This window comes from Saccharomycopsis crataegensis, assembly GCF_037102585.1.
Source record: "Saccharomycopsis crataegensis DNA, jcf7180000000098, whole genome shotgun sequence".
In the NCBI taxonomy this organism is placed as follows: Eukaryota; Fungi; Ascomycota; class Saccharomycetes; order Ascoideales; family Saccharomycopsidaceae; genus Saccharomycopsis; species Saccharomycopsis crataegensis.
The window spans coordinates 53,196-80,798 of record NW_027043838.1 but is presented as its reverse complement, the minus strand read 5'-3'; the positions used below and the strand labels follow the sequence as shown (position 1 = coordinate 80,798).

At 37.3% G+C, this 27,603-nt stretch overlaps 12 protein-coding genes across 12 annotated transcripts; 5 read left to right on the top strand and 7 right to left on the bottom strand. All coding sequences in view use genetic code 12, as the record gives it.

The window, feature by feature from the left end:
• Positions 1-523: 523 nt before the first annotated feature.
• On the bottom strand, positions 524-2,171 carry VAN1 (Van1p; the record flags this gene model as incomplete). The annotated part of the gene is made up of 2 exons (XM_064999318.1): positions 524-2,009; positions 2,095-2,171. The coding sequence occupies 2 exons, from the start codon at positions 2,169-2,171 to the stop codon at positions 524-526; spliced, it is 1,563 nt and encodes a 520-aa protein (XP_064855390.1).
• Positions 2,172-2,871: 700 nt separating this feature from the next.
• On the bottom strand, positions 2,872-3,536 carry GUK1 (guanylate kinase; the record flags this gene model as incomplete). The annotated part of the gene is made up of 2 exons (XM_064999317.1): positions 2,872-3,437; positions 3,527-3,536. The coding sequence occupies 2 exons, from the start codon at positions 3,534-3,536 to the stop codon at positions 2,872-2,874; spliced, it is 576 nt and encodes a 191-aa protein (XP_064855389.1).
• Positions 3,537-3,876: 340 nt separating this feature from the next.
• On the top strand, positions 3,877-5,892 carry NHX1 (bifunctional K:H/Na:H antiporter NHX1; the record flags this gene model as incomplete). Its single annotated transcript, XM_064999316.1, has 1 exon — positions 3,877-5,892. The coding sequence occupies one exon, from the start codon at positions 3,877-3,879 to the stop codon at positions 5,890-5,892; it is 2,016 nt and encodes a 671-aa protein (XP_064855388.1).
• A 674-nt stretch (positions 5,893-6,566) lies between these two features.
• DASC09_057310 (bZIP transcription factor) lies at positions 6,567-8,540 on the top strand (the record flags this gene model as incomplete). The annotated part of the gene is made up of 1 exon (XM_064999315.1): positions 6,567-8,540. One exon carries the CDS (start codon positions 6,567-6,569, stop codon positions 8,538-8,540), a length of 1,974 nt encoding a protein of 657 aa, XP_064855387.1.
• A 438-nt stretch (positions 8,541-8,978) lies between these two features.
• On the bottom strand, positions 8,979-10,913 carry DASC09_057300 (uncharacterized protein; the record flags this gene model as incomplete). Its single annotated transcript, XM_064999314.1, has 1 exon — positions 8,979-10,913. The coding sequence occupies one exon, from the start codon at positions 10,911-10,913 to the stop codon at positions 8,979-8,981; it is 1,935 nt and encodes a 644-aa protein (XP_064855386.1).
• Positions 10,914-11,505: 592 nt separating this feature from the next.
• Positions 11,506-12,447, top strand: NPL3 (mRNA-binding protein NPL3; the record flags this gene model as incomplete). Its single annotated transcript, XM_064999313.1, has 1 exon — positions 11,506-12,447. The coding sequence occupies one exon, from the start codon at positions 11,506-11,508 to the stop codon at positions 12,445-12,447; it is 942 nt and encodes a 313-aa protein (XP_064855385.1).
• Positions 12,448-13,093: 646 nt separating this feature from the next.
• On the bottom strand, positions 13,094-15,439 carry SNU71 (Snu71p; the record flags this gene model as incomplete). The annotated part of the gene is made up of 1 exon (XM_064999312.1): positions 13,094-15,439. The coding sequence occupies one exon, from the start codon at positions 15,437-15,439 to the stop codon at positions 13,094-13,096; it is 2,346 nt and encodes a 781-aa protein (XP_064855384.1).
• A 1,220-nt stretch (positions 15,440-16,659) lies between these two features.
• Positions 16,660-18,369, bottom strand: MRH4 (ATP-dependent RNA helicase; the record flags this gene model as incomplete). The annotated part of the gene is made up of 1 exon (XM_064999311.1): positions 16,660-18,369. The coding sequence occupies one exon, from the start codon at positions 18,367-18,369 to the stop codon at positions 16,660-16,662; it is 1,710 nt and encodes a 569-aa protein (XP_064855383.1).
• Positions 18,370-18,663: 294 nt separating this feature from the next.
• Positions 18,664-20,430, top strand: DASC09_057260 (uncharacterized protein; the record flags this gene model as incomplete). The annotated part of the gene is made up of 1 exon (XM_064999310.1): positions 18,664-20,430. One exon carries the CDS (start codon positions 18,664-18,666, stop codon positions 20,428-20,430), a length of 1,767 nt encoding a protein of 588 aa, XP_064855382.1.
• Positions 20,431-23,602: 3,172 nt separating this feature from the next.
• LST8 (TOR complex subunit LST8) lies at positions 23,603-24,526 on the bottom strand (the record flags this gene model as incomplete). Its single annotated transcript, XM_064999309.1, has 1 exon — positions 23,603-24,526. The coding sequence occupies one exon, from the start codon at positions 24,524-24,526 to the stop codon at positions 23,603-23,605; it is 924 nt and encodes a 307-aa protein (XP_064855381.1).
• Positions 24,527-24,773: 247 nt separating this feature from the next.
• HAT1 (histone acetyltransferase catalytic subunit HAT1) lies at positions 24,774-26,003 on the top strand (the record flags this gene model as incomplete). Its single annotated transcript, XM_064999308.1, has 1 exon — positions 24,774-26,003. The coding sequence occupies one exon, from the start codon at positions 24,774-24,776 to the stop codon at positions 26,001-26,003; it is 1,230 nt and encodes a 409-aa protein (XP_064855380.1).
• A 527-nt stretch (positions 26,004-26,530) lies between these two features.
• MRX11 (Mrx11p) lies at positions 26,531-27,370 on the bottom strand (the record flags this gene model as incomplete). Its single annotated transcript, XM_064999307.1, has 1 exon — positions 26,531-27,370. One exon carries the CDS (start codon positions 27,368-27,370, stop codon positions 26,531-26,533), a length of 840 nt encoding a protein of 279 aa, XP_064855379.1.
• Positions 27,371-27,603: the final 233 nt, after the last annotated feature.

Genomic DNA, 27,603 nt, shown 5'->3' with positions numbered 1-27,603 from the left:
CAATTTGTCAACCAGAGCGAATAATTCTTTCACCAAGTGGTGTTTGTTTCTGTTGTATGTATATAGAAATCCTTTCAATATATTGCAATTTAACATAAAATACATTTATTTTGTAAGCACTGCAAAAACAAGTATATCTTTCAATAATTATTGACAACCCTTAATTTATTTGTACATTTACATTTGTGTCTATTTATATATCTCTGTTTTGATATACGTTGTCATCTGTTACAACATGTATCAACCAACACATAGGTCAACACAAACTGATAACTTATAAACACAATCGGCCAACATCTACAGCACTTAACGATTAAGTAGCCATCTTATTTATATATATATCCCAACATATAAACTTCTTTTTATTGAAAAAAAAAAAAAAAAAAGAAAAAGTGAAATAAAATAACATCGTAAATAATAACCATAATTGTATATATCAAATAGCATACATAACACAACTAAGAAAAAAACAAAACGAATAATGGTAATAATAATAATGATAACAGTAATAATAATAAACTATTTATTGGTGCTTTTGTCTTCTCTTTTTCCTCTCTTTACTGGCAATCTCCTTCAAATCGTCCTCACTAGGTTCATAAATATGCCATACAACATAATGAGGCAATCCACCTACTTTGAACCCCATCTTACGTGCCATCTTTCCAAACGCTTCGGTTTCTGCATGATTCTCAAACGTAAATGCCGGGAAAGTAACCCCTTGACGAAATACTCTAGCTTTGGCAAGAATCGAAACCCCTCCAACACCGTCCATTTCAATGATGGCATTCTTATCTCCGTCATTTTCTTTCAAATACGCCAAATGAACTCGGTAGGTCGGATATTCAGCGTACCCTTCGACAATAACATCATCTTCATCAAGAGTCGCCGCCAATTCCAATGCTGGCGGCGATTCGATCCAAGTATTCAAATCATACGGCTGTTCGCTACCCAAAAACTCTGGCAAAGGTCTCCAAACATTGGGCACAATCACGTCAAAATCAAATTTCATCAAGTCTTGAATTACTGATGATGGAGCTTCTTCTATGTCGGCATCTCTCCAAAAAACCCATGAATGATAAGGTTTGAGGGTGGTGCTGATTAGCCAGTTTCTGGCCCTCCCCATCAACTTTCTTCTAATCCCTTGAACTTTAACCGCATGACGATCACTGAACCCTTGACCAATGACTTGTCCAAAATTCTTCTCAAAGATTTGAACCGATCTGAATGGCTTGTCAAACTCTTTATGGTATGGTGGTTTGAATTGCTTACTGATCTTGTCCAAATATTCTTTTGGCATGTACTTTAAGTATAAATCAGATGATCCTTGGAGTTGTTGTGATCGTAATTCTTGTTCATGCGCCACCAAATCGTTCATCAAACTTCCATTTTGCAATAAAATCGAATATTCAAATAGCATATTCAAAGTCCGATCACCAGGAGAACAATCACTGACGAGAAACCCAATATCAATTTGCGAGTGAGGGTAATCCAAATTCATCAAATGCTTGAACATTAATGGCAACACATGCTCGGCATTTCTCAAAGGGATCAACAATAATACCACATCTCCTTGGTTTGACCCTTCGGCATGCCCTTGGAATTCGTTCAAGTCATAATATGCCACAGTTTTATGGAGTTCATCTTCAACTTCTTTCATACTGGATCTATGTTCTTCTTTGACTCCGTCAGCAGTGACGGTATAATGACGATAATCATCAGTATTGGCCATTTCTTCGGCCTTGAGGGCCAGGAAACCTCCTTTAGAATCAGGAAATTTTAGTTCATCTTGATCTTGTTGCCAATTGGTGATATCATGCGATAATCCCGAGAAAAACCCAGCTGTACGATGGTACAATGACCAAGCCTCAATATCAATGGCCTGTGGGTTTCTGTTACACCAACTGACGAGAAGGTATATGACAAGTATCATCCCTGTAAGATAGGATGAGACTTTGACAAGCTTCTGACGCCTTGAATGTCGAAGAGGTTTGAATTTGTCACTTTCTGATCTGTATATGATGTTAGTAAACAGTGATAGAAATCAATTATCAGCAAGTGGAAAACAAAAAGAAAGTTTGTAGTAATTCAACATACATTGGAAGATCCGATTTTTTGTTGGACCTAGTCTCGTCATTTTTCCCAAAAAGTCTCATCATTTTTTGTTTTATCATTATTTTTTATTATGAGGAATTTGGCAAGGGGGAAAGACTGATGAGATATGATAGAGAATTAACAAAGATGAAATGCAATCACACAGGTACCTAGATAAAATATCAAGACCAGGAAACAGCGATAAGCGATGGAACAACAGAGACAGAGGCTAATCACGATTATCCCAGCAATAATAATAAGGAGAGAAGATATACTACTATTAGTATTTGTTGTAATAGTTTTAAAAGAATGGCTAATAACTATTGGATAAGGTCTGGATGGTCTGGCAGCAATGTTTTGGTGGAACAGTTGATGACAGGTTGATATTCTGATTCTCTCCGAATTTTCACAAAATCCAATTTTTTTTTTTTTGTTGTTGGCGTTACAAAATTGGAGGCGCAAACATTTTTAAGCCTCGAATTTTCCATTTGGATCATTTTTTTTTTTCACTTTTTTCCAGCCCATTTGTTCTAAATGATATCTGATAATAGTAAATAAATGGTTATAACTGGGTGCTGGGAAGGTCGGTGTAGGAGCACTTTCCATTAATTTTGTTTTATTTTGGCTTACTTTATTTGGGGTATTTTCACCCGCCTACGGTAGCTGCCAAACATAGATAATATATAAATCCAGCTTTATTTATAATATGTTAACAAAGCATTGTCGAAGCAGAAAACTAAAAAATAACAAAAATGTATCAAGCAACAGAGACAGAGCCATTCAAGCGTCTTCCTTGAAGATGAACTCTTTTAATTCCTTGTAGGCCTTGTCCAAGTCATCGTTGACAATAATGATGTCGTGGATTCCCTTTTTCGACTCTTCAAGTTCCTTACTGGCGGTGTCGATTCTCTTTTGCAAGCTTTCTGGGGTTTCGGTACCTCTCTTTTCCAATCTTTGTCTAAGCTCTTCGATCGATGGTGGGCTCAAGAAGATGTAACGGGCATCCAAGTCAGTCTTCTTGACGGATAACACCCCTTGCAAATCAATGTCCAAGATAGGAATACGCTTGCTTTCCCCTGTGGTCAACTTCTTGACACTGGCAACAGAGGTACCGTAATAGTTACCACTGAATTGGGCCCATTCGACAAAGTCGTTGTTTTCAATCATCTTTTGGAAAACTGGCACTTCGGTGAAGTTATAGTGGACACCGTCGACTTCACCTTCACGAGGCTTTCTGGTGGTATTGGACACAGAGAAACCGAATTGGTTAGGGAAATCAGCAAAGAGTTTCTTCAAAAGAGTGGATTTACCAGCACCAGAAGGACCAGAAATGACAATAGGGCGATCTACCAATTATGTTAGTACTATGAAAACCAACGCAGTAAACAGAAAACTAGACATGATGTGCCCATGGACATGTATAATGTATACTTACAGCTGACCATGATAGTAACGAGCGACGAGAGTGACAATTTAAATATATTTACCAGCAGTGATAAGTAGAAATGACCCCAGAAAAGATTTCAACAAAAAGAAAGAAAGGGAAAAAAAAAAAATTGGTATAACCATTTTGTCTCACGTGGCAGGAAAGGCAGAAAAATAAAAAAAAAAAACAGTAGCTTATACAACTAACTGCAGTAGCCATAGAATATAAAGCACATGTATACCATATATACATTGGGGGAATATCTTGGGAATTGTTGCTCCATATTTCTATCTCGTTGATGAATCACTTTCCTCTTACTGCTTTATAACACTCATCAGTTTTCCCCTTGATCAATTAATATGTCTCTACTAACATTAGCAAAAGACGTCACGTATCTTCTTGTTAAAAGAGCTATTGATCCCGATGACCTAGACGCCTCTATTCCTGATGACTCTGGTGATGATGAGAATTCCAATCCCATGGCAGAAGAAATCTTCTCATCCTGGGCAATTTTCATCTTATTGTTCCTTTTGGGCTCGGCGCTTTGGACATCATACTATTTACAACAACGAAGAATCAGCAGCGTCCACGAAACCGTGTTGTCGATCTTTTATGGAATGATTGTTGGGTTGATTATCAGAGTATCCCCAGGTCATTACATCCAAGATACAGTGACCTTTAATTCATCATATTTCTTCAATGTGCTATTGCCTCCTATCATTCTTAATTCCGGGTTTGAGCTAAACCAGGCAAATTTCTTCAAGAATATTGGCTCAATTCTCGTATTTGCTATTCCCGGCACCTTTATATCTGCCATGGTGCTCGGGATAATCTTGTTTATCTGGACTTCTCTAGGGTTGGAGGCCATCAATATCTCATTCGTTGACGCTCTTTCGGTTGGGGCAACCTTATCCGCCACCGACCCAGTGACAATTCTTTCAATTTTCAACGCCTACAAAGTCGATCCAAAGTTATACACCATCATTCTTGGAGAATCTTTGCTTAATGATGCGATCTCCATCGTCATGTTTGAAACCTGTCAGAAATTCCACGGTAAATCTGCACAACTCTCATCTTTATTCCAAGGGATTGGGTTGTTCTTGATGACATTCACTGTGTCATTAGTGATTGGTCTTGCGGTAGGGATCATGGTAGCTTTAATTTTGAAGCATTCCCATATTAGACGCTACCCACAAACTGAAACCTGCTTGATTTTGTTATTTGCTTATGAGTCTTACTTCTTCTCCAACGGTTGCCATATGTCGGGAATTGTCAGTTTATTATTCTTTGGCATTACTCTCAAGCATTACGCCTACTATAACATGTCGCGTCGTACGCAAATTGCCACAAAATACATTTTCCAATTCTTGGCGCAATTATCAGAAAATTTCATCTTTATTTACCTTGGGTTATCGCTTTTCACCGAAGTTGAATTGGTGTATAAACCTTTACTCATCATTGTAACGGTTATTTCTATCTGTGTTGCCCGTTGGTGCGCGGTTTTCCCACTTTCCAGATTTGTTAACTTTATGTACCGTTCATCCAATGGACCAGGCCAAGAAGAAATTCCATATCAATACCAAATGATGACATTTTGGGCTGGGTTACGTGGTGCTGTTGGGGTTGCTTTAGCAATGGGGATTCAAGGGGAGCACAAATCTACTTTGCTCGCTACTGTGCTTGTGGTGGTGGTGCTTACAGTGATCATCTTTGGAGGAACCACTGCTGGAATGTTGGAGATTTTGGGAATTAAAACCGGATGTGTCGAAGAAAATGACTCTGATGATGAATTTGATATCGAAGCCCCAAGGGTTGGTAGTATATTACCTACAGCCACCAACATCAATCCTGCTTCTCTGTACCGCAAGCCTTTGAAAAGCGGATACTCTCATAAAAATAGTAATGAGTATAACCCTAAACTCACGCGCAGCCCGTATCTCGATGACGATAAAGGAAAATCTAGACATCTGTCAGTGTCCACAAATATCAACAGAGGTAATAACTTTCATCTTGATGATTTGTCAAAATCGAAACCTTCAAGCTCTTCGAACTTGCTCGATGACGAGGAAATCACTAGTGAATTGGGAGATATCCCACCATTAGCCAGCACCAGTACCAGTAACATCAATCTCAATAACGGTGAAAGCACCACACTGCTAAATAGCTCAATAGGGCAGTTAGCTGATGCCAACGCTAATACAGGAATGACCAATCTCAATCTCTCACATTTGCTATCCCCATCAAATGATTCTTCTACATGGTTCCATGAGTTTGATGAGCAGGTGTTGAAACCAGTATTGTTGGATAATATTGGCGCTAGCAGTAGTAAAAACGGCAATGCTGGTGAAGGAAACAGAAAAAGAGGAGACAATTAGATTGTCAAGGCTGAGATTACAAGAGTAAAATAAAATAAAAATTGACATTGGACTTTCTTTATTTTTTAATTGCTATTTCCCAAATACTATTCTCGATACCATGTTCATCTATTTATTGTTATTTTTTTTTTTTTTGTTGATATATGATTGAATTTTCATTATTGTTCTTATTTAATGATTGTTTTTCTTCCAATAATTGGTTTCATTTTTTTTTTTTTTTTTGTTTTCTTCAATTTCTTGTTTCAAATGGGTTTTCTTACTTATATATTATAATAAATTTTATTTTCATTTGATGAAGTCTCTTAGATCAATTAGTAAACTGAAATGAATATAAGGATAATTGTGAGTTAGGTCACATGCTCTTTTTTTTTTTTTTTTATCCGCACCCCGTTGTTGTGTTTCTTTTTAAGTCATCCTCGAAATTACCCATTTGTTGCACCCCATCTGATGCTCTTGTTATTATATTTCTTTGACCGGATGACACTAGAATATCAGCGATCTTGAACATCGTGGTTGTATCCTATCGCTTTAATTATAGAGGGTCACAATATCTCGAGGGTGTGTTTATGTTGCATTGCCGTTTTTCTTACATCATAAAGCGAGAGATCATTACAAATCACAACAGAAAAGTATTTTCATAATAAAATAGCTATCAAAACCGAAATTCATTAATAATGTCGCCAGCGTCATCAGCTTCACCGATTTCTGCTGCTACTGCTTCTGTTATGAAAGTCAAGATCCTGACCTCCAAGCAATGGGTGTTGCCTCCTCGGCCGAAACCTGGCAGAAAACCATCATTGGATACCCCAACCACCAAGAGAAAGGCCCAGAATAGGGCAGCTCAGAGGGCTTTTAGAGAAAGAAAGGCTAACAAGATTCAGGAATTAGAACTTAGTCTAGGGGAGTTGAAATTGGAGCGTAATAATCTAGAAATCGGCTTGACAAATCTAAATAATGATCATAACATCTTGAACAGTAAATTCCAGACACTTTTGGTGGAAAACAAAAATTTGCTGGACAAAGCGAATCGGATGTCCAAAAAGCTAAAATCCAAGCAATGTCCAACTTGCGACACTAATGCCAAGTCTCCAAATATCGATCAATCAGACATCATTAGTAATTTAAGTTCCAAAATCACGTATTTGGAAAGAATTCTCGATGACAAAAATAATGAAATCAAACGTTTACAAAACTCCAGAGGGTATGGTATGCACTCTCCAAATTTCATGAATTCTAATGCGTCGTTTGTATTTAATAACCAAAATCATCATCAGCATCAGCATGGAAATAACTCTAACGCCAGTTCCACAAGTTCTTTACCTACTCCTTCCAGTCACCATGCTAGTCCATTTTCCGTGAATGATCCCTCTACTTCCACCACTGGGCTCACTGATGATAATGAAAATGATGACGATTGTGGCGCTTGCGAAAAAGACGATTGTATATGTGAAAGTATTGGAATAAAGAAGGCCGCAAATAATGCCAGTAGCATAATTCGTGAACAAATCAAATTGGATCAGAAAGAGGTTGACCAAGCAATTCAAAACTTTGTGCCGGTGAATGCCGTACCATTGAAGAGAAAACTTCCAAGCGATGGTAATGAAATTGACTTCACAAGCCAGTATAGTAAAAATTCCAGCAGGAAACAGCAAAAATTTGCTAGATTCATTCAAAAGGCTAAAGATTCTAAAACCAACAATATCAATAAAGATAAGAACATGAACTATGCGTTATCATCTTCAAATACTACTTCAAAATCTTCATCTTCATCTTCTACCTCTTCCTCTTCCTCGTCGGATATTTTTAGCAATGCCGCACTTTTTAAATCAATTGTCTCTAAAGATATGGATTCCATTGAACCTTGTGGGTTTTGCTCGGACGATACCCCTTGTGTTTGTAGGGAAGCCCTGAAAGAGGTTATAAGATCCATGGATGCCAATTCTTTCCAGCCTCAAATGTCAATAGACGGCCATGATCATGATAATAGTAATTACTCCGGGCATAGTGAGCTGATTCCAAAGATAACTCTTCTAGCAAATCCAACTTCCAATGTTGGTGGCTTTTCCGATACTTTGCAACTCCCAAAAGTCAAGGAATCTTTGATGGACAGCGTCAACAAAGAGTTTAACATTTCTAAAAGTAAGGATGCCGAGAATGATTCTGGGAGTGGTAATGTGGCAGTAAAATCGGGATGTACAGGAAATCCAGGCACTTGTCTTCAGTGTCAGTCGGACCCATTGTCCACGTTGTTTTGTACTACCATCGCCTCAAAAGTATCTGATGAAAGATCTCGTCCAATCTCCAAACCTCAAGCCAAAACACCTCCAATTATCCAAGCCCCACCTCCAAAGATCCGTAGATCTAATAGCAGCTCTTTGATCAATTTGCCAGTAATTACAGACGCACCTGTGTCTTCTACTATTGTTAATACTAATTCATCATTCAGCACAGCATCATCAGTTAATGCTAATGGGAAACAGTTATTCATTCCTTGTTCTGACGCATACAAGACGTTGAGTAGACACGAGTCATTCAAGAAGATGGACTTCAATACAATTGTTGGGAAGTTGACAACTAGAGGAATGCAAGTTGAAGTACGGTCGGTGGTTAATGTTTTGAGGGAGTTGGATAGAAGATTGTACCAATAGTCCCTTTTCATCATCTTTTTTCTTTTCTTTTCTTTTTTTTTTCGCTTGGTCGATTTATTTCTAGATCTTTTGTTGGGCTGTTTAATTTAGGACTTTCAACCTTGATGCTGCATTTTGATTAATTGGGTTACTGTTGATGGTTATTTGGATTTTTTTTGGGTGATTTCATCCAGTTGAAAGGTCTCAAGTTGCAATTTCGATCTTAACTACTAGTATCCACTTAACTATTATGCATTCTATTCCATTCTAATCTTTTTTTTTTTTTCTTGAAGGTTGATTTATACATAAATATTCACGAGTTTACGTTATTCTTTTTTTTTTTTTCATCAACTTTTTTTTTCATTATAATGGGAATCTATTTTTAAGTCATGACTAAATATCGTAATTAGAACAAAAACAAACAGAAACCATCATTATCAAGAACCAAATATGATCATTTCAATCAGCATCATAATCAGCAACAAGAGATGATAGATTATTAGGATGGAACCTTGTCAAATCATTTGATAAATCCATTGAAGATTTCGCAAAATTTGATTTTAATTCATCAAAATCTTTGGAGAGCTCACTAAATTTCTGAATTTTAGTAGGGGAATGGTCGTCTGTTTCGTTGAATGTTCCATTATTTTCTTTATTGTATTGATCCAATCTTTTGTGCGGTGATAATCTCGTCGGGGATAATTGCTGTCCAATTCTCACTCTTCTCGGCGATATTGAGCCAAGGTTATTTGTCATATCATGCGATTCAGCTATATCATCCCCAGTCGGGTGCATATCGTCCAAAATCGGCCCAATGATAGAATCTAAGTTTAAATTCAATCTTTTGTTTTCGTTCTGCAATTTATTGATCTCATTGACAAGTATGTGGTTTTTACTATCTTCCTCGGTCAATTTATCTTGATAAAGTTTGAAATATTTCTTGTAATTATTGCTGATTTTTTGTTCGGTGGCCCTGATCAATTCTTTCTCCTTTTCATTCCTTGTCGATCCAATTATACTACCTCTAAGCGATTTCCTCGACAATGCGCTCTCGAGCTCATTGATCTTATTTTGCATCACTTCTAGTTGTGATGTCATGTCATCATTCATGGTATCCTCTTTGTTTATTTTTGCCTCAGTTTTGATTTTTTTTGCATTGTTGGCGTACCGAAGAGTAGACAAGGTTTCTTCATAATCACAAGGAGAAATGCAAGCGATCATTGCAGTTTTGGAATTACCACCAAGAGAGTCTTTCAAAATCCATGTCAACGTCGAGTCTCGGTATGGAACCACGATTTTCTCAAATTTCTCCTGGGACTGTGTATTCAATTTTGCCAACGAGTTAATAACTCTACCTAGACAGGTTAAAGACTTGTTGATGTTTGAGCCTTCTTTCAATCTTTCAAGTTGACCGGTAGTAGAACTGGATCTTTCCGACCCTGCCAAATCAGTGAGTCTCAAAGTTGAATGTTTCACGTTCAAAATTTTATTTGTCAATATATCTGAGTATTCGATTTGTTTCACCGATATTGAGAAAATTGCGTGGGATCTAGAAGATGACAAGTTCATTCTCGTGGCAGCCGTCATTCTATTGGAATTTCCAATCCTAAAATATTTGCAAACTTCCTGGAAATTCTTCACTGTGAATTCTGACAAGTTCTCCACATATGGTCCGGTTTCTGGAGATTCTCTAACCTTCAACTTTTGCAATATATCTTTAGAATTCATTGATGATTTTGTAAGGTATCTCAGTTTCCCACTCACTGATTCGGTAGAATTCAACAAGTCATACACAAATTCATTATAGATTTCGAAATACGAAACTTTAACTATGACATTTATTTGCCGTTCATTCAACAAGTTTTCCGAATACCTAAACAAATCTTTACAAATTCTTGGGATCAATCCAGGTTCTTCATCTGTGCCCATCATTGTATATGACTTGCCTGCTCCTGTTTGGCCATATGCAAAAATACAAGTATTGTATCCATTCAATGTGTGTTTTAGATATTCTTTACCAATCTTCTCATAAGCGGTCTGTTGATCTATAAACCCTTTGTTATTGGGATCAAATGATGATAATGAATTATCAAACTTGTAAACCTTAGGTTGCACGACGTTGCCTGATCTGCCAGCTTTCGACAGCACTTTTCCACTCTGGATAAACGAAGAAACATGATTGAGCTGAGTAATATTTGTTTCTGGGTCCATCAGAATCAAGTTCGGAAGGTTTAGCTTTACCTCATTTGCCGCAGCGGGACGAACTCGGACACTAACCTTGATATTACCATCATCTTTGAATCTCATCACCACCCTCCTCACTTTCCTAGGGGAAATAGGTCTTGAGACTACCGTTTGGGGGTTCTTTGATACCATCTCTCGTTTCATTGCCATCTTTCTGATACCAAGTCTATGGTTGGTATAGGCAGTTGGTTAATGAGGGAATCAAAACTGTCAACAAAAGATGTAAACACAGAGCATCGCACCCACCATCGCCTCATAACCCTGATGAAAATTTAGTATGGGCCATGCAAGTGTACGCAACTCCATATCAGAGATTTGTGTGGGAAAATCCAAATTCTTCCAGTGCTCACACACAAATCCCAAAAATTAAGCTTAAGCGCATTATGTGTATAGTATTGTATATTGGGCTTACCAGGGTGTTTCTTCTCTGTATTACTGGATCTATTTCTAACTATAAGGCTTTTTTTTATCAATTGTTCGTTATTTTCCTGTCGGTTTGTATAGGGTTCAATAAATACGATATCGTAAAGATATAGCTTATGTTCACGTGAAGTCATGTGAGATATGCACCACACGTCAACCGGCAGCCATGAATCCGCTACGGCCGTATCTTGTTTTTTTGCTGTTTTTTTCAAAGAAAATTTGAAGAAAAAATTTGAAGAAGAAAAAACAAACAATTGCGTTCAGGTTACTCTTGTTAAGCTATTTGCAAATTATACACAAGTTTATTTAATAGAGAATAATGTCAGCCGAACCAAACACTCGTTTGTTTCTCAAACACTTGAATTTTGACACTACTAGAGAAGATCTCGAACAGACCTTTGGTCCAATTGGTCCTTTGGCCGATGTGAGAGTAATGGGTGGCGTTGGCTTTGTCGAATATCAAAGTGTTGATGATGCCACTAAGGCTCTTGAACAGTTGAATGGTGTTACCATCAAGGACTTTGAAGTTTTCGTCGAATACCACAACCCTGCTGATGGGCGTCTTCCAAGAGGTACTTACAGATTCAAGATTAAGAACATGCCAGAAGGTAGTCAATGGCAAGAATTGAAGGATTTGGCCAGAGAAAATGAGATCAACGCCATGTATACTAATGTCGAACCGGAGATTGGTGGTATTGTCGAAGTTGGTTCTAAAGCCGAATTAGAAGAAGCCATCCAAAAGCTTAACGGCCATGACTACAATGGAACCGCTCTTGAAGTTGAAGAAGAGACTGCTCCATTTGTTCCAAGAAGAGGCGGTTTCAGAGGTGGCTTCAGAGGTGGTAGAGGTGATTTCGGTGGCAGAGGTGGTTACGGTGGTAGAGGTGGCTATGGTGGTGGTTACGGTGGTAGAGGCGGTTACGGTGGCGGTTATGGTGGCAGAGGTGATTATGGTGGCAGAGGCGGCTACAGAGGTGGTAGAGGTGGCTATGGTGGAAGAGGTGATTATGGTGGCAGAGGTGGTTACAGAGGTGGTAGAGGTGATTACGGTGGTAGAGGTGGTTACAGAGGAGACTTTGGCGGTAGAGGTGGCAGAGGCGGTTACAGAGGCGGCAGAGGTGATTACGGTGGTAGAGGTGGTTACGATAACAGCTACAGATCTTCCAGAGATGACCGTGACTTTGGTGGCGAACGTGGTCATTCACCAAGACATGAGGGTTCCGCTCCTGAAGAACCAAGAGCCCCAGAGCAAAACTGGTGATTTATTCTTCGACAATGGCTTGCGCATTATGGGAATAACTGAATTATTTCAGGAATATTGTTATGTTTTGTTTTATTGTTGGCTTTCTTTGTGGCCACAGATGTGAAAGTGTGAATGTTATTTTTGTGTTATTAGGTATTTTTTTGTGTATTTTGGTTTTTCTTTCTTTTATTTGAAGTGTTAAAAAGAAAAGAATCGAGAAAGAAGATAAATGTATAAGATAATAGCGTATTTTTGAATATTGAGTATCTGAGTATTGAAACTTATAAGTAAATGGAAGGAAAGAGAGAATCGACGAGTATAGGTGTATTATCTTCTATCTTTGAAGAAGAAGTAATAGCATTTCCGGTTTCTTGGAGAAAGTAGATATATTTAATGGGTATGGTTTTAACGGGTAAGGTTTTGATGGAGATGGTTTATTTACAGACTGTATTGTTAAAATGAGATTGTAATAATGTTTGGAGGTGTTGAAGAATGCAGGCATTTTTCACCGGTCAAGTTCTAGAGATAGGATGGTGTTTTTCCTTTCGCCTTCAAAGGGATAAACATAATGTATTCTACGTATATATTATGTGTATATGTATTAATAAACATAGATTCATTAAAAAGCTTTTGTTGAGTATAATATAGATGTAAACATTGTTTCCTAAACCTTGTTTGATTCTTCTTCCAATTTGCACCATAATTTCTCCATAAAGGCTTCAGTATCATCATCAAGGAAATTGGAAACTTCTTCGCTGATTGATTCCTTGGATTCTTTCTCAATAATAGCATTGGTTAAAAATCCTGTTAATTCTTCCTCTGTCATACCAAGATACTCCACTAATAAATCATTCATAAAAGGCACCATACCCTTGACAATATCAGGCAATTTATCGCCCGCTTTTAGATAAACGGGATCACTGGCGGAATTTTCCTCAGTCATATCTTCATCCTCTGGCTCCTCCAATTTGCTTATACCCTCATTATGCATAGTAGTATTTTCTGCCAGTTTTTCTTCTTTAGATACTTTGATATTCAATTTGAATAGCGCTGCCTGTTTGGCATTTTCCTGAACATTTGAGCCAAGAACAGAATTGAGGAAATCACCAGCCTCTTGTTGTGATTTTTCCCGTTTTTCTTCTTCTTTTCGTTCAGCTTTATCTTGTTTTTCTTCCGCCATTCTGGAAATGTTTCTTTTATGAATATATGTTGAATGGTTGAGGTTATATGATTCGATTGTTTTAATCAACTCTGAATTTTGCACCTTCGATACATCAAGATTAGGCTGTTCACTATCCTCATCACCAAAAATGACATCGTAATCATCCAAGTACTTTTTCTGTAAATTCTGTTCCAAATCAGCGGCGTAATTCTGTAGATCATTCAAAGTGGCAACCAATTTGGCTTTAGTTTGTTGCTCAAGATACTTCAAATGAGCTTCTTGTCTCAAGAATTCTTTTTCAATCTTCTCTTGTTGCTCATCTTCTTTCATGTTTTCATATTCGGTGTCACTAATCATTTCCTCGTGTTCATTGTCATTTTCATCATCATCTTCATCATCATCAATGTCCATGAGGTCACCACGGCCATCTTTCTTTCGTGACTCCCTGATAGACATATACATCTTCTTAATTTGGGCTTTGGATCTTTTCTTTTCCTCTAAAAGCTTTTTAGCCTGTTTTTTCTTTTCAATTCTGATTATTCCCAATCTAAAGTTCTTAATATCTTCCACAATTTGCGGGACCATTGTTTTTGGCAAGTCCGCAAGCTCTTTCAAATTCACTTTATATTTTTCATCTGAATCACTGTCTTCACCATCATCTTTTACTTCCTGACGACTATGTTTGATAAGATCATTAGTATAATTGTGCAACTCTTGCTGGAATTGAACAGTTCCTTCGAATTCACTTGCGGATATAGCTTTGGATATTGATGATTCAATACTTTCCTCAGCCTCTTTTTGTTGCTCACTAATTTTTTGATCATCATCTTCGTTACTGCTGTTATCTTCTTTGTTGTTTCCAGTGTCATCCTCTTGATCATCTTCATGGTCATCTTCTTTCTTATCTTCGTTATCCTTTGCAACGGGACTTTTATCTCCCTCGTTAGTTATCATCTTAATTAACTTGTCGGTGTTTCTTTCACAGGAAACTTGAAGTGAAGTTGTAAATGACCTATTTCTATTGTATTCATCCCTGACATGGTTTTCCAACTTAAGGCCTTGCATAATCGAGATGAACTTAAGGAAGACATGTAATAGGAATGATTTCTTGATATCACGATCTTGATTGAGGTTAACAAAACCCTCGTTTATGATTGACTTTTCAGATGATGACTTTTTAGGCGAAAACTCGAATTTCACGTAAATGATCTTATTTTCCAAGTTTTCAAAGTTGGAAACTGTCCATTTATAAGAAATATTATATTGTGTGTCCTTATATTTCTGTATGAATTCATCAATTAAAAACTCTTGGATGATTTTTTTCAATAATTTTTCAATAATGACGTTTGAATAATTTGGGAATTTAGAAATTGAAACTGTCAAAATTTGTTCATTCAAATTACTACGGATCAGGTTGGCAAACTGCTGCAATTCAATGAGATTTTTCTCTTTAGACTCAACTTTTCTTTTTATACCACTATCATCAGTGTTATCATCACTATCAATCTCCATTTTGTTGTCATCATCGTGATCATCATCTTTCGATTTGGGGTTTGCATTGTTTATTGTCTTCTGTCTTTTGAATCGATTTCTTTCTGATTTTAACTTCAGAATAAAATCATTTGCCTTAGCGTCAAGTATCACGGGAATAGTACCAGGGATGAAGTTGAATACCTTTTCATTCATGATTTCTTTTATTGAATCTTCTTTCAAAGTTGAAAAATCAGCAATTTGTCTTATAGAAGGGATTATCGACTCAATATCATGGCGATTCACAAAGTATTCGGGGGTTATATTAACGAGCTTATGAGCCTCTCCATTATTAGAATCAGGCTTCGAATATGACATGGCTGTGATTATGATGATAGACTTCTTTGGATATGCCTCTTATTCATCATTTTTGCTTTTGATTTTTTTTTTTTCTATTTGGGAATTCAAGACGATCCAAAACAACGGTTCGTTTCACTCTCACTTACGAACTCTAACACTATAAATAACCAGAATAATACAATAGGGGGGAATCTAGCTCAAAAAGAAATCTTTGAAAAAATTATTAACCAGATAGAAGGAAAAAAATACATTAAAAAAGAAAAAAAATTGTAGAATAATAAAAATCTAAATCACATAGCAACTGTAATACTGAATCACCAATACTTGATCACCAATCCTAAAAATACAACAAGAACTATCCTCAGTCACCATCGTTGAAATATTTATACACCCAGAATTAATTTAAATCAAAATCAAAAATATTCCAGCGGCTCCAGCAAAGATTGCTCCAAGGCCAGCAGCAGCTTATCCAGCAGCTCCAGTTTTCTTAACGATTCCACTGGCATTCTTGTTATATTTTAAGTATGAGCTGGTACTCAATGGGCAATAGGTAGTAGACCTGGTACTAATGTCAGAGACAGTGTGAATGGCAATCTGTACACCGTCTGTGTCAAGGAGATACGAAGCATCGGTGATTGTAGTACCAGCTTTGGTCAAAGAATCTGTTGCAGCAGCAGCAGCAGTGCAGTTTGCAACACCAGAGCAGGAACTAATGGTGAAAAAATCGGTGTTATCAGTAATAAGTTATGCAACAGAAGTATATCTTCACTTGCTTTCATAGCTACGAAGGCAGCAGATGATATATGTATGGAGGCAATTATTAGTAAGAAGAGTACGGATCTCATTGCATAAAAAGAAATGACTGTGGATACCTATGAAAATACTATTTTGAAAGCAGAACTGATAGATTTATGACGCAAGAAACAATAACAAGAAGAAATTAATATATATATATATATAAAAGTGATATTGCATATTCATGGATCAAGATGGACAATAGGAGCTGTTGATCTTTTGGCATTATCACACTAATAGACGGTAACTTGCGACCGCATTGACAGGAGCCCACGATGCAGGGTGTTTGAGGATTATGGCAGCACCACAGATAAAAAAAAAACAATTAATAATGACGGGACAATAATACTCTAAATTACATTAATTATATAGTCTTTGCTTCATATAAACATATAAACATATATATAGATATATATATATACAAGGTAAGGTAACTCAATTCATCAAGCCAATGGTGTACCGTTCTTGACGGCTTTTGGAAGCCCAGTGACCCAGCCCTTACTCTCTCCTTTTGCAGCTAGCATAAATACTCTACCTGGAAGGCCAATACGTCCTACACGTCCCACGCGGTTCACAAGATCAGCAGTGGTTTTTGGGATGTCATAAAGAACAGAATTAGAAGTTTGTTGGAAGTTGATTCCTCTGGAAAGAATGTCAGTGGTCACAAGCACTTTTAGACGTGGCTGACTTGTACTGTCATTGTTACTAGATTTGTTGAGTTTGATATTGCTATTTGGAATCTTCACAGTTTTGTCACTAGATTTCTGGTTAGTGGACAAGGCATCCTCCAATAACGCATCATTCGAATTGAAATCCTTCATGATTTGCATTCTGTCTTCAATCAGGTTTTCCCCGGTAATTTTATAGATTTCATAACCTTTGAATGCATCATCACTGCATAATTCACCATAAATTTTAGAAACCAGCTCTTTTTCATTAACAAATACTAAAACTTTTTTCACTTGTAAATCTGCTTCAGTATTATCACAATAAATTGAGTACAAACATTGCTTCAACGCATTCATTTTACTATTTCTAAACGGTTTCATATTGCAGTCAATCACTCTCATATCAAGCTTTTTGCTGATTCTGTGAATTCTTTTGGAGCAAATCTTGATGATGTTATTGTTCTTGAACACTTCATTCAAATTTTTGTTGAATAATTTAGAAATTGTTGATGACACGATCACTAGATCCTTGACCATCCCGGACATGTTAGAGATTTGATGGAAAGAAGTCATGGTATCACTCAAAAAAGAGCGATCAAGTAATGTGTCAGCCTCATCAATAACACAATATTTAATGGAGCTCACCAATTTTCTGTAAACTTGGGACGATCCCGCATAATTCTTAATTGCATTGAACTTCACTGGGGTGGTAACTAAAATATCAACGGGCTTATTCAATGCAATGAGATCTTCAACCTTATTTTCAAAATTTAATTTGGAAACCGTCAACCCCAACTCAGAGATATTTTTCAAAACATCATATAACTGTTCAATCAATTCATTAGTTGGCAATAATATCACAGAATTGATCTGCGTTTTGGTGAAATTCTCGTTGTATTCAACAATTTTCTTCTTTTTGTCGCCATCATTCACTTTGTTCATTTGGTCTGTCTTCAAATTGTTAATCAATGGGATCATATAGGCGTAGGTTTTCCCACACCCAGTTTCTCCGGCAATTGAGAAAATCCGAAGTTCATATGGATTTTTCAGATTTCTAGGCTTAAGGATCTCTGAGAATGCTAGCTTCTGGATATCGGTTGGGGTCGGATTGTCTTCGGTCTGTTTGGATTCTCTTATTTTCTGATGTTGATACAATAAACTGTATTGTTTGATTTCTTTGGTGAAAAAGTCTCGCACTTCTTCCAATATCTTGTAATCTAAAAATCGGCTTCTCACACCCACATTGCTTTTCACATTATCAATCTTATCAATATTAGCAAGTCCATTCAATTCCCCAAAACCATGACGCAAAGTATCTCCAAATTCATGCTGCCTGGCCTTTTTTGGTTTCAGTTGTCTTTTTATACTTGGTGCAGGCGATATTCTTTTTTTAGAAAACTTGTTGAATCTGCCGCCGTATTTTTCGGTGGCGTAGCCTCTGAAAATAGCGGGTAGACGGCTTTTCGGGAATACTGGTAATAACATGATAGTTGTTACCGATTGTCGACTGATCTTAACTCAGCTCATCTCATCATCTTCATCAATACTTGAAAAGGTCAAAATTTTCCTCAACGCACCACCACAATGGTTCCAAATTTCCATAGATGCCACCCGGACACTGTGCCACCAACCTGTGCCGGGTGGTGAAAATGAATGTTGAAAAAAATCGGAGGGTAAAAACAACAGAGAGAAGAATAAACAATATACCGAGTGTAGTGTGATTAATCTCCCTCTTCAGCACAGGCGAAAGATTATAGTCCCTGGCATCCAACGCGTGCGATGTCATCCAACAACAATACTAATCTGGGTGGTGGTTCCAATGGAAGCGTTGCTAGCGGGGGCTCATCAGCAGGCGCTGGCTATGGTGGAAATGGAAATGGCAACAGCAGCAATGGAGTTCCCAGTTCGGCAGTTGATGAACTATCTCCGCAAAAATTACCATATGTCATCAAGAGATATAAACAGGAAGTAACACTGGCCAAAAACAGTGCCCTTAGTGATTCTCAAAAGGCCCTCCATGCAAAGAATGCAGAGAAATTAAAGGCATTGTTAGTGCAATATCAACGGGCCCATCCTGAAATTTTTGCAACAGTTCTTTCCAACAAGAACATGGCAAGTTCCTCACACCCAAGCAATAACACACAATCACATGGCGGAACTCCTGTCAGTACTTCTGCTATCCCTTCGAGCTCTGTGTCTCCTGTTTCGACCCCATCATATTTACAAAACTCAAACTCCAGATCAGCGAGTGGTAGTGTGCCCCCAAGCACTCTTACTTCAAGTCTTTTGAGACCTGGATCAAGCCCATCGTTAACTGAAAAAAACAAGGAAATAATACAACGATCAAAAGAAATATTGGATCAGGAATTGGAGAAATACAACAAATTGAAGGCTCAGCATAGTAGAGTGACCGAAAACATTCAAAAAATCAACCAAATTTTGGCAAACTCTGCCAATGTTATTGATCAAGAAACAAAGGCCAAAGCATTGAATCAACAACGTGAGTACCAGGTAGAATTTGAAAGATTGAAGAAAGAATTGGGCAACACGAGTAGCAAGATGGAAAAACTTTTGATGGCGCATAGAGCAATGACCGGTCAGAGTCCGATTTCCATTCCTCTGCATTCTGCTAGTGGCGCTTCCCTTAATATTTCCAGTGGCGTTAACTCAGGGATGAATTTCACAAACACAAATAGAAGTACGATGGCATCGATGGTTCCTATTGTCCCTAACTCCTCCAGCATTAGTCAGACGATAAGCCATCAAACAAACCGACCATTATCTGCTGCAGCTGTTCGATCTGATTCAGGCCAACCATTCTCATTCAGTACTGTGAATTCCAATGCTGCGATAAATGCCAATATTATCAATAATAACAAGAATAACATCATCGCTGGCAAAAACACCAATAATAATATCAAACATAATAACAGTAAACCGCAAACCATGTACAATCAACAGCCAACCCAACAGTTACCTCCACAGTCATTACACCAGTCACATCCACAAATACAGCAGAAACCTCCAACGCAAACACCAAATAGCTCCGTAGCTCCTGTCCCAACTTCAAATCAAGCCCCGGCAGCTCCTGCCTATGCACCTTACAATGCCCAACAGCCGATTTTCTCAAAACCGCAGTTAATGAATTACTTGAAACAAATTACCCTTGAAGAAAAGGTCTTGTTGTCAACAACTCTGGTAAATAATAAGGTAATTGTCGACCCGGATGTTGAGAATTTGGCTGACGAATTGATCAAAGATTTTCTCGATGAGGTAATTGATTTCTCTTCGAAGCTTGCAAGACATAGAAATGCCAAGACTCCTAACAACCAAAAGAATAACGAAATGAATCTCAGTGACTTGAATCTAAACTTGGAACGGAATTGGGGAATAATTGTTAATGGGAACCCTGACGTGGGAACAAGTGGGAACAACGGTAGTGCCGTTAACTCGCTAGAAAGAATAAGGAGAAGTAGAAAGAGAAATTATGCCCCAACAGAAACGTATATCAATAAGTTACGAAAGGTCTACTCTAAAAAACCATGAAATAGGCATAAAAAAAGACGAATCTTCAACAACGTGGTGTCCACCCTTGTTCTCTTTTGCTTTTGTTCTTCTCTTTTTTTTGCATTTTCTTGACGACTGCAAATTGCTTCATTTCTTTAATGTATATTATTTTTTTTTTTTGATGTTTTATTACCTGAAAATTGTAATTATGGAGAAATGTGTTACGTAGTTTACAGTGTTTTCATTTTTTATTCGTACCAACCACCGGAAATGTTCATACCAGTGGCAAAAAATAATTCATACCGACCCCCGGTATTTTTCGTACCACCGCAGCGGGATTTATTCAGACCATCTAAGAAAAATAGTTCATACTATTGCACTTCAATTATTCATACCAACAGAATATAAAATTCATATTAATTCCTTTCTTTTTTTATGTGACTGGCTCTATAAGCCTCTAAGCTACTCTGTTTAAACAAATTATACTCATTTTTTCCATAATTCTGTGCTACTTTCTATAAAACCGGATATCTATACTAATATCAATAATATCACGTGATTACGGTTTTCAAGAAATGGGAACGAATGTATGGTAGGAGCTGTTCTCCATTTAAGATGATGAATTCCCACTTTTGACATTCAATTCGGTCTTTATATGATCACCAGATTACTTACAAAAAAAAGCATAAGATTTTACCATCAAAACTAAGTATGGACTTGAAAGCCAAGCTACTAACTGATGGGTATGTTGATGGCCTAGGTAATAGATTCTATGCTGAACCCAGTGAAATGACTTTAGAGTCTGAAATAGCACCAGTTGAAGCTTGCTTTAGTTACAGTGACTATAAGCATTTTGAAAAACCAGGTATCATGGATATCATGGAAATTGATCCTATTTTCGAAGAAGAAGAAAATGCCGAGATGGAAATTGAAATGAAAGAACGAAGATATAGAGGTTCGTACCGGTATTATAATCAAGCTGTCAAACAAAGATTTTGGCACTTGGTCATGGAAGAAGGTGTATCAGCTTACAAGGCTGCAAAATTAGAAGATATACCTTTGCAAACTGCTTACACATGGAAAAGAAAGTGGAACAAAATACTTGTCAATGAATTAAATGGTATCTCGAAGCCAATAAAGAAAAGAGGTCGTAAACCCCTTCTCACTGATGAACATAAGGAATTCCTTCAAAAATTGATAAAGGAAGATGCTACAGTGACTCTCGATTTTATGTTGGAGAGACTCAAGAAAGCCTTCACCAATGTAAGAGCCAAGGCTACAACAATCTATAACTTTGTAACCAAGGTCTGTAAGCTAAGTCTCAAACGTATTTCTAAATGGGCTTTGAGAAGAAGTCTGGAGGAATTGAAGAAACAGAGACTCGAGTGGGCAGAGAAGTATAAAGACAAGCTCGACTTTAGTCAAAACTGTATTTTCATCGACGAAGCAGGTTTCAATATCAGTATGCGGCGTGAGTATGGATGGTCTGCTGTGGGTGAAAAAGCAGTTCTTACTGTTCCCGTAACCAGAGGGCTTAATATTTCGTTCATTGGGGCAATTTCTGTCAAAGGTTGTATTGAATTAAAGGTCAGAACTCCAGTGGCTACATCCAATAAGAAGAGAAAACTTGATTCAGAAACGACCATTGACAAAGTGAGTAAAGGTACTACAGCTAATCACTTCTACAGTTTTGTAAAGTCAGTGATCCAGCAAATAGAAAATAACGAGGAGCTCAAAGGTATGAAATATTTGATCCTTGATAATGCTGCCATTCATAAACGACGTGATCTTCAGTTACTAGTGGCACTGAGTGGCTTGGAACTTGTGTTTTTACCTCCTTATTCTCCAGGGTTGAATGCTATAGAAGAATTCTGGTCAGTATGTAAGAGTAAAGTCAAAAGATCAAACTTGAGCAAGAAGGAGCAATTAACTCCAAGGGTGAAAGAAGCCACAGAAAATATTTCCCTTGATAGTTACAAGGGATTCTGCAGACATGCTTCTAGACATATTGATCTCTGTTTACAACAGCAGCTCTTTTGAAAACAAATACCAAAGATGAAGAAAAAAAATTAGAAAACAAAATACAGAAAACAAACCAAAAAAAAAAAAGTAAAAACTATAAAAAAAATTACATAAAGACGCAACAAAGCTCCAAAACAAATTAATGAAAATTTAAAATTTTAAGGAAGGACGAAACCACTCCAAAATTTGGTTATGAGCCTTTGAAATGGTAAATGAGTATTGCAAAGGGGCTTTATTGGGTGTGCGGGTCCCCTGTAACATGTTTAATAATATCAAAGATAAAATATTAATGAAAGCATAAGAATTTTATGCATTTAGTATGAATTTTGTATTCTGTTGGTATGAATAATTAAAGTGCAATAGTATGAACTATTTTTCTTAGATGGTCTGAATAAATCCCGCTGCGGTGGTACGAAAAATACCGGGGGTCGGTATGAATTATTTTTTGCCACTGGTATGAACATTTCCGGTGGTTGGTACGAATAAAAAATGAAAACACTGTATAAATTGCTTGTGCTGGTTGGCGGAAACCTTCCAAGCTGCATTTAATCGTTAGCAATACATCCTATCTCATTAATTCGACGGTGTTATTCCCTTTACACAGACATAATTAACAGAACTAGAGCACTAAAAATAAGTACAACGTGGCAAGAAACCAGAGATTTCTTCCAATGAGCATGTTTTCATCCAATTTTCGACGAAGCGAGCATCAAGTTGGATCAATGGAGGTACAACCATAAGGGGTTTAGCTAACTACTAAAGGAATCAGAGAGGTGAACACTAGATTGGCATGATTTAAATACGATGTCGAAGCTTGGGCACTCTTGGGGGATCAAATACAAGCCCTCAAAGTATCCGTCTGATCCTATTGTTTTTACCAGTTAGCTAAAAGCACTGGCACTCTGGTAACTGTATAAGTTAATGTATCATCGAGCTAAATTCATTCGAGTAGCCAACCCCTACTCTTTTAGCTTCTTGTAATCACTTATAATACCACCGATAAGCTTTATGTCGATGTTAGGCAAGCACCATTCCATAAGGAGAAAACTATCCATAAAATAATAATCAGAAAAAAAGAAAGGTTTCTATTTGCTCGATTAATCAAACTGATCAACTGTGTTTTATGTTATACTATATTATAGGGCCCTCTAAGAAAGAAAAAAAAAGGAAATCAAACTATAATTCATTTTCAAATATCGTTCAACGCACAACAGGTCACAGGCTTTTGATGACCACTCATTCCTCCATACTCTCTTACCACTTCATTAGTTGCCAAATCCCATAGTCTCACATAATTATCCGAAGAGGCTGTAACAAGATAAGCCGAGTCTGCACTGAAGGCGCAATCCCACACCCATTTCTTATGTTTATCCAAGACTGTTTCTAAATCAAATGTGCTAGTGTTCCAGATTTTCGCAGTGCTATCGGCGGAGCAAGTGGCTAAGTGTTTTGCATCAGAGGACAACAAGATTCTAGTGCAATAGTCATCATGGGCCTTTAATTTCCTCACAGACTTCATCTTCTCTTTAGAGTCCCCTGCTGCCAAATCTGACATTGCCCACATATAAACCTCGCCATCTTTCGATGAAGTCACCAATATCGATCCATTGGAGGCCACCGATAGCGAACTCAATGATACAGGATTAGTTTCATTGGGCGTTAGCCTATAAGTTTCTCTTTCCTCACTCAAATCCCAGACCTTCACTGTGCCATCTTTATCACACGACATTATTTCCCCCTGGTTGGGATGGATAACTACATCGTTTACCACTGAACCGTTTTCAAAGTGTCTTTGACATCGTGGGGCCCTTGTATCCCATATTTTAATCGATCCATCTTCCGACGCAGCTACTAACCAATTATCATCGGCAGCAAACATTAGAGAACTGACCACTGTATTTTCCTCATATGACATTATTGGATTCATTTTTGAACGACTGAGATCGTATAATCTAATAGGGGCTCCTCCAGCACCCAAGAGCCGTTTGTCATTGGTGATTTGTAATGTATTGACTTGGAAATCCACCTGGACGGTTCGTGAGCAGGCTCCTGAAAGAGCATCCCAAAACTTGATTGTGGAATCATACCCCGCTGACGCTAGAATAACCGACATTTTTGTATTATTTGGATAGTTAATTAACTTGAAAGATCAATAAATGATTGCCTGGAATGATAGTACTAATTATCATACAAGTTTTTTTTTTCTAATTGATTGACCTTTCTTATCGACATCCGGACAGGGTAAGCAGGACGCGTAACCACTTTTACTTTATGGTATTTATTATTTTTTCGTGTCGTTGATCATCATATAACCTTTAGTTAGAGGTACTTTCTTGCAAACCACAAAATAAACGACAATCATGTCTATTGATTCATACAACCCGGAACATTGGACTGTGTCATCTAACCTGGCCCTTAAAATCGCTATTGTTGATGAAGTAAGATCAATACAATTTCACCCGACATTCACATATCCAATCTTTGGAGAGCATGAGCAAATCTTTGGGTATTTCAATTTGGAAATCAATTTAGCATTCAACAGTACCACTATGCTACCATTGTTGGGGTTCAAATTCTCTGAAAAATTACCAGATAGTGCTGATTTGGAAGATCCTCAAGAAAAAATATTTAGCTTTTTGCCAAAGGGCTCGACCATTGTCAATGATGAAAGCAAATGGGCTGAAGAATATGAGAAAGAACTTGCTAGTTTTAAAATTCCAGGAACTTTGGTAGGAGAATATAACACCGTTGATGGTAAAGAATTTGGAGTTTATAAATCGCCGCTTTCTAATGCCAAAACAAAGGAATTTCACAGAAGAATCCAGATATTTGTGTTACTTTTCATTGAAGCTGGTTCATACATTGATGAAACTGATGATAAATGGGACTATTATTTCATTTTTGAAAAAAAAAGTGCAACCAATCCTCACCCAAAATTCATTGGCTTTACTACTGTTTATTCGTATTGGAAATACCCGGGCCATGAAGCTTATGATTCTGGCGATAAATTGGAACTTTTGGTGAGAAAGAAGATTTCACAATTCATTATTTTGCCACCATACCAAGGCAAGAGGCATGGGGAACATTTGTATAAAACATTAGTGGATGATTGGTTGAGGGATGAAAAAATTTCTGAGATTGTAGTGGAAGATCCTAGTGAAGCATTTGATGATTTGCGTGACAGGTGTGATTTGGAAAGATTATCAAGTGAAGCTTTCTTCAAGAGCTCAAATTTCCCTACAATCCCAGTACCGGATGAAGTCATAATATCGAAGCAAGTGGAACAAAAGATAGAAAAAAGACAATTTGCTCGTTGTTTGGAGATGGGATTGTTGCATGAAAATCGTGTCCATGGTAGCAAAAAGATGGAGAAAGATATTAGATTGCAAATCAAAAAGAGGTTATATATTAAAAACAAGGAAGCACTTCAGGGATTAGAGGAGGCAGATAAGCTAGATAAACTACAGACAGCATATGAGAGATTGGTAGAAGATTATGAACGCATTATGGAAAAGGTAAAGTTCAGTGATAAAAGAGGATCAGAAGCGACATCAGAAGAAGCACCGGAACAGAAGAGGATGAAGCACTGAATTCTTGTGCATCAATATATATGTATATATATGTATGTATGTATGTATATGTTGTAATGGATGATAATGAACTTAGAAATAACTGATCGTGGTTATGTATCTTTTGATAAGGAGTAATATAGTAGACATACAATTGGATAGATATAAAAAGTTACTCTTTATCGAACTGTATCTTCGTTGCGATGGCACTTCTGGAACAACAATCGCAATTTTGGTGATGATTCCCAGTTATCATTTACCACTAATCTTGGACAACTACATTAAAGGATAACAGAATTTAAAGATCTTTTAAACCATTCACATTTTAGTTGGTCAGCAAAATCAAAAGGTAACTACCAGCCAGCTTCCTATGAAGGTTAAAATAGTTATGTTGATAGTAACTCAAGCTTTATTATCTCAATTTCCTATTTAACATGCAATTTTCAATCACTTTTATAAAAATATAACGGTAATCGATGACGTATACTACATAATCTATTATAAAATTAGAGCAGGATTTCTGAGAATCACTACAATGTTTTCAGTAATCATAGACGTTTCTGCTTCAACTTCTTGAATTTTAATTCTGTTTTTCCCTTCCCACTCTCAGATACCGACGAACTACTGCTTGAATTCTTATTACCTGATAACATTCTTTGAAATACCTTTCCAATAGGAACAATCACCAGGTCACTGACCTTCGTCATTGCAAAATACAGTACCGCAATCCGTAATGGGCCCAAGATTTTTAAAGTTACGTAGGCTTCAGCACCACTACTGACAATTTGTTCCAAGCTTTCTTTGGCATCCTCTTGTTGCAATTCCGCGGACTGGACGATTCTAGTGATAGTTTGTCTACCCTGTTCCATTATAGAATATAGCTCATCACCAAATACTGGCAAGGATGACATTGTAGATGGATCAACAACATGGAATCCAGGAAACAGGTAGCAAGCTTGCCAAACAAAGAGGAAAGGGATCAATCCTGAAAGTTCGTAGACAGAAAAAAAAGCCATACCATTAGGAATAGGACGGGCAAAGAAAGTATTGAATGGGCGGCTGAGTATTGATGAGAAGCTGCTCAGGGTAGAAGGAGGTTGTGCCCGGCTCAGTTTGGAATCATCAAATTTCTTGAAATTGGGATGGAAGGAATTGTTAGACTGGGAAGCCTTGGGCTTTAATTTGGCGTTTGCTTTGTGATTACTGTTGAAATTTATTGATGTGACCCCAAATTTTCGAGACTGGAAGTATATTCCAGTCTGACCAGGCTCTGGGACTCTTGTTGGTATGATACCCAAACCATCGGCAATGATTCTCTTCGAGGAAAGAGCTGATGATGGTGATCGATATGATGCTTTTACTAATAGGATTTGTGCCTGTGTCAACATTGGGTTCGAAGACAAGTTGGTATCACAATTTATTGGTGTGAGTATTCCGTAGCAAGCCTATATTCTCAAAACATGAGTGGTCAGTTTATTTAATGATTGTTGATTCATTGGCGAATAACTCTTTTTTTTGGCTGGGGGAATTTTCAAGATCTGTTTGGAGGGGTGGAGAGTGGGGGTGTCCAATATAAGCATTACAATATTAATATTTTTGTAATTATTAATATTATTATTGA